The following is a 6,000-nucleotide window of genomic DNA, read 5'->3' as shown; positions in this document are numbered from 1 at the left end:
ATCCCCTCACACGCGTACAGCGCTGCCTGCGAGAACCAGCTGGAGAAAGCCCATCTCGCACGCTGAGAGAGAGAGAGGGAGAGGTACAGAGGACAGGAGCAAGAGAGCGAGACAAAGGAAGGCAGGGACAGAAGGAGAAAAGGAGCGAATAGAAGCGCAGCCGGCTCCGGGAGAGGCTAACGACACGGAGTGAAGACAAGAGAGAGGAGGAGGACCAGGAGGGTGGATCAGGAAGCAGGCTGGTGGCTCTCTCTTGTAGGCAGCGGAGCACGGTGAAGGCATTATGGGAAATGCACCATCCCAAGGCATGTGAACCTTATCTTCATCCATTCTTGTGTAGCAGGTATTTTGTTGTTTGCCGTGTTTGTTGTTTTCCTCATCCGCTGTTTTTTCCTTTTGGTGAGGGGGTGGGGCAAGGTGGGGTTGGAGGGTGTGTGTATGTATGTGTCTCTGTGTGTGTGTTTATGTTCAGAGTGTCCTTTGATGCTTCATGCCAATTACTCTGTGTCTGTGGGATCCAAGGGCGCTGCCGGTGAGCAGGGTTTCCAGGGATGGGAGTGATGAGAATGGCTCAGTGTGTGTGGGAGCTCAGAGATTAATTGAGGGATCCATTCCTGGAGAAACAGGAGGATGGGAAAAAGGGAGAGGGGGAAAACAAATGGCGCTTATTATGCTTGTGTGTGTGTGTGTGTGTGTGTGCACACTCTCATGTGTGTTTATTTGTGGTTTTGTGTCTGAGCTTTCAGTGGCCGTGTAGGAATACCATAGGAAACGGAGGAAGTCATCACAACCGTTAAACCTGGAGTGAGGGTGTGAACACGTTGACGGAGAGAGAATTTTGTGGTGCTTCTGAAGGCAATTACTGTTTGAACATTAAGGAATAAACTTCTGTGCAACTTGACTCGCATTGTTTGTGCTACGGACCTCAAATCATGTGGCTTGTTAAGTAGAAGTGTGCTATGCTTTTGCTATTACTTTTCTAAGCATTAGGACTTTCCTGTTGGACTATAAAAATGTGCATTTAAGACATTTCATTCAGAAATAAAGATTTTGTTCACTCACCTTCATGTAATCCCAAACCTTAAAATATTTTAAATAATGTTAATTTTTTTTGTCCATACTGTGAAAATCAATGGGGTCTAAAACAACATTGAAACACCATTGACTTTCATTGTAAGGACAATTTTTACTCTTCAAAATATTATCTTTTGTTATCTTGAGGGTGATAAATGCCAGATTTTTAATTTTTGCATGTTTTCATTTTTTGGGAAACTATTTCTTGGATCTTGGACTCGTAAAGGGATGGTTCACCCAAAAATGAAAATTCTGTCATTAATTACTCACCCTCATGTTGTTCCAAAGCTTTAAGACCGTCATTCATCTTTGGAACACAAATGAAAATATTTTTGATGAAATCCGAGAACTTTCCCTTTAAGGTGTGGTCCAACTACATGCAAATGTTTACGCAAATGCAAACTCTTGAATTTTGCTGTTCCAAAGTTCACGTTTGGTGATTCATATGGTGAAAACAGTGTCTGTAGTCTGCAGTGTCTGTAGAAATTTTGCATGATCAAAGTCTAATGTGACCACAGCTTTATGCCTACTCAAAACACCCTAGCTACCATAACATATAGTAGAAGAACTACTAAGCAACTGCATACCAACACCCAGGCTACCACTTATAGCAGTGTAGCATCATGGTGGCGAGGTTCATTCTTTTTGTTGAGAAACTATAAAAATCTAGTTTTATGATTGCTCTTTTGTCTTGTATTTCACAGTTTCAAAGTAACTCTTCCAGTAAGGTGGTTGCGAAATGCAGGCAGAAAAACAAAAAAGATAGAAAAAGTCAAAGGAAGAGAGATGAGCAAAGAGGAGCTTAGAGGCATTTGTCCCTGAAGTCTGCTGGGAGAAAAAATAAAGCATGAGAAGAATGATAGAAAGATTTCATATGAGGCCTGAGACAGAAATGCTACTAGAGAAGACAAGAAAATTCTTCAGAGTAAAGCACATATACAGCAGATGAGAGATAGAGTAATGGACTAAGGGAATGCTTGCTTGGAATGAGACTGGGGAAGGCAGGGAGAGGAGAGAAGGAGGCTGGCTGCTGAAGGCATACCCACAGTCTCTTGGGACAGACTAGCTTTGGTAAGCACAAAAGAGAGGTCCGGTATGCCTACAAAAGGAGGAACCAGAGTGGATGGAGAACACTGATGCTCATTACAGGAGCTTCACTACAGATAATCTCAAGAACTGCAGAACAAGACAGCATCTGACAAGTTCTCTTCTGTTCTTTCTTTTCCTGTTGAAAAATATTACTGATTTATAGCACCATAAATTATGAATCATGAATTATTAGACCAGTGGTTTCAACATTATTTTAACTCCAATGATTTTTCCAGTCGTTCGTAAATTACTGTATAAGGATTAAGAAGGTTTTACTCAGTTTCTACCCGATAAAATATTAAAGAGTTGGTATAACTAGAAAAATGCATATTCATAAAATGTAAAAAAAAACAAAAAAAAAAACAGCCATAGAGTAATTTACATGACTTTTCCAGGTCTAGAAATCTCATCTTTTTAGTGGACTACCTCATTTATCCAGGGTTTCCAAGACTGTGAGATCCATTGTTTTTCAAAGAAAAACTCTTTTGTGAGGGGTGAATTAATATTTGTTATATATATATATATATTTTATAGTAAATCAATTAAAATCATCATTAGACAATTTTAGAAGTTTACTGAGGCCTCCTAGTTGGCCCCGGTCCCCTGGTTGAAAACCACTGTGTTTAGGCTGTGACGAATCAAATCAACATTAAAGAACTAGGGGCGATAAAAGCTGGCTGTGTTGTCAACCTCACATTGTGTGCGTCTGGACCAAAAAGCTGCGCTTAATACACCGCAAAGACTGCAGATAACAGCAGGCTAAATGTAAATTCTGTGCCTGAGTGAAAGGAAATGTCTGTTTGTTTTTGTCATTTGACCGTCGGTTGAAGTGTGTGGAAAGGCCTTCAGACCATTTAATACCAGCAACATAGCAGTTACCAGCATATACAATACTAATGTAAATGTAATGTGGTTAGGTTGGTTTTTGAAAGATGGCTATGGGTTTGTCAGCTTGTACCAGCTACTGACTAGCTATAGAGCAGCTTTGACCCCTTAATTGGCCATCTTGGACCAATTAACGATCAGGTAATATCTAGCTTTGACCGGTTAATGACTAGTTTTGACCAGCTTGGGCAAGCTAATGGACTGCTTGGATCAGTGAACAATTAGCTAATCAACGTCTTGGACCAGTTAGAATATACACTCACCGGCCACTTTATTAGGTACACCTGTTCAATTGCTTGGTAACCCAAATTGCTAATCAGCCAATCACATGGCAGCAACTCAATGCATTTAGGCATCTAGATGTGCTGAAGACGACTTGCTGAAGTTTAAACCGAGCATCAGAATGGGGAAGAAAGAGGATTTAAGTGACTTTCAACGTGGAATGGTTGTTGGTGCCAGACGGGCTGGTCTGAGTATTTCAAAAACTGCTGCTCTACTGGGATTTTCGCACACAACCATCTCTAGGGTTTACAGAGAATGGTCCGAAAAAGAGAAAATATCCAGTGAGCGGCAGTTGTGTGGACCAAAATGCCTTGTTGATGTCAGAGGACAGAGGAGAATGGGCAGACTGGCTAGAGATGATAGAAAGGCAACAGTAACTCAAATAACCACTCGTTACATCCAAGATTCCATCCGTGAACGCACCCCACGTCGAATCCTGAAGCAGATGGGCTACAGCAGAAGAAGACCACACCGGGTGCCGCTCCTGTCAGCTAAGAACAGGAAACGGAGGCTACAATTCGCACAGGCTCACCAAAATTGGACAATAGAAGATTGGAAAAACGTTGCGTCGTCTGATGAGACTCGATTTCTGCTGCGACATTCAGATGGTGGGGTCAGAATTTGGTGTAAAGAACGTGAAAGCATGGATCCATCCTGCCTTGTCTCAATGGTTCAGGCTGGTGGTGGTGGTGTAATGGTGTGGGGGATAATTTCTTGGCACACTTTGGGCCCCTTAGCACCAATTGAGCATCGTTTAAACGCCACAGCCAACCTGAGTATTGTTGCTGACCATGTCCATCTCTTTATGACTACAGTGTGCCCATCTTCTGATGGCTACTTCCAGCAGGATAATGCACCATGTCACAAAGCTCAAATCATTTCAGACTGGTTTCTTGAACATGACAATGAGTTCACTTTACTCAAATGGCCTCCACAGTCACCAGATCTCAATCCAATAGAGCACCTTTGGGCTGCGGTGGAACGGGAGATTTGCATCATGGATGTGCAGCCGACAAATCTGCAGCAACTGCGTGATGCTATCATGTCAATATGGACCAAAATCTCTGAGGAATGTTTCCAACACCTTGTTGAATCTATGCCACGAAGAATTAAGGCAGTTCTGAAGGCAAAAGGGGGTCCAACCCGGTACTTGCAAGGTGTACCTAATAAAGTGGCCAGTGAATGTGCATATGTATAAGCTGGAAACTTATATTAGGCAAGAATGGGACCAAATTCCAACACCAAAACTCCAAAAACTCATAACCTCGATGCCCAGACGTCTTCAAACTGTTTTGAAAAGAAGAGAAGATGCTACACCATGGTAAACATGCCCCCGTCCCAACTATTTTGAGACCTGTAGCAGGTGTCAAATTTGAAATGAGCTAATTTTGTAAAAAATATTTTAAAAATTTCTCAGTTTAAACATTTATGTTCTCTATGTTCTATTGTGAATAAATTATTGGCTCGTGCAATGTGAAAGTCTTTTAGTTTTAATTTTATTCAAATTTAAAAATTGTCCCAACATTTTTACGTCACACACAAATATTTAAGTATGACTTGCTCGATTACATTTTTTTTTTAGTTGCTTCTTGGGAGTGGGCGGACCTAAGATCTTTTGGCGTGCTTTGCTCACTGTGACTCTGATTGGTGAAATTTTCTGTACAGCATCATGAGTAATGTAGTTTTTCACCACAAATTCCGCTGTTAAAGATAAGTTGAATTAATGCGATCAGATGGGTTTGAAAAAAAGTATATACACAATCGATTAAGAACCTCAGAGCTCACAACAGTTCTTTAAATTTGTTATCAGTTATTGTTAAAATTCAATTTCCCAATGGAGAAAAATTAATGTTGTTTTTACTTCCGGAGTCTGACTTTTGCACACTCTAGAAGCAAAGAATGCAGAAAGTGGAGGTGTCGAAAGTGTGGATTGGAAAGGAGTGTAAGAGCATTGCTCTGAGGAATGAAAAGGAGAAATAGGTGTCAAGAAAGACAGGTGGGTGTAATGAAAGCATAAAGTGGAGATGAAAGAAAACAGGGGGATGAAAGCACTACTGGGATGAAAGAAAGGGATAGAGAGATGGGAAGGAGAAAGAGTTCCTGGATGAATCTTGAAGACATTGAGATTTCTGGTTTGATCTCGGTTCATTCTCATGGTTGTGTGATATTTTGTTGTGTGATGTGCATTTCAATGTTTCCCAATGCAAATGCTGTAGTATATATAATACAGAATCTCTTTCCAAGTTCATGATCAATTTAATGCATCCTTTTTGAATAAAAGTAGTAAGTTTCTTTTTTGAAAAAAATCATATAGACGTTTTAACATTTGAAAACGTTTGAATGGTAGTGTAAATACATACTGTGAGTGTTGCATACTGTGAGTGTGTCCTATAATAAAATCTGTATAGTACCATTGTAATTTATTTATATGCTTTGTTTACATACCAAAGCTTTAGCTGCTTGCTTTAGCAAAGCTGTACATAGTTGATGTACAGAGTCATATACTTGGTCGTTACATTTTAATGCAATTTAAATTCAATTTAAATACATTTAATAGAGGAGGCTCACTGATGAAGCAAATTCTTAAAAGCATAGTTCACCCAAAAATTTAAATGTGCTGTTAATTTATTCACCCTCAAAAACGGGCAGCCATTGACTTGCATTTTATGA

General features: G+C 40.2%; 1 protein-coding gene across 1 annotated transcript in view; it reads left to right on the top strand.

Annotated features, from left to right (window-relative positions):
* Positions 1-283: 283 nt before the first annotated feature.
* Positions 284-6,000, top strand: part of LOC306868155 (SRC kinase signaling inhibitor 1-like) — a gene marked incomplete at both ends in the record, with an annotated part of 124,123 nt that continues 118,406 nt past the window's right edge. The window contains one exon of the mRNA XM_079414205.1: positions 284-309. Coding sequence (XP_079270331.1) covers positions 284-309 — 26 coding nt within the window. The remainder of the gene's footprint in view (positions 310-6,000) is intronic.

The sequence above is a fragment of the Barbus barbus genome, assembly GCF_936440315.1.
Source record: "Barbus barbus genome assembly, chromosome: 4".
Taxonomy (NCBI): Eukaryota; Metazoa; Chordata; class Actinopteri; order Cypriniformes; family Cyprinidae; genus Barbus; species Barbus barbus.
The sequence above is the reverse complement of the archived record's forward strand: the minus strand, read 5'-3'. Positions and strand labels throughout refer to the sequence as shown.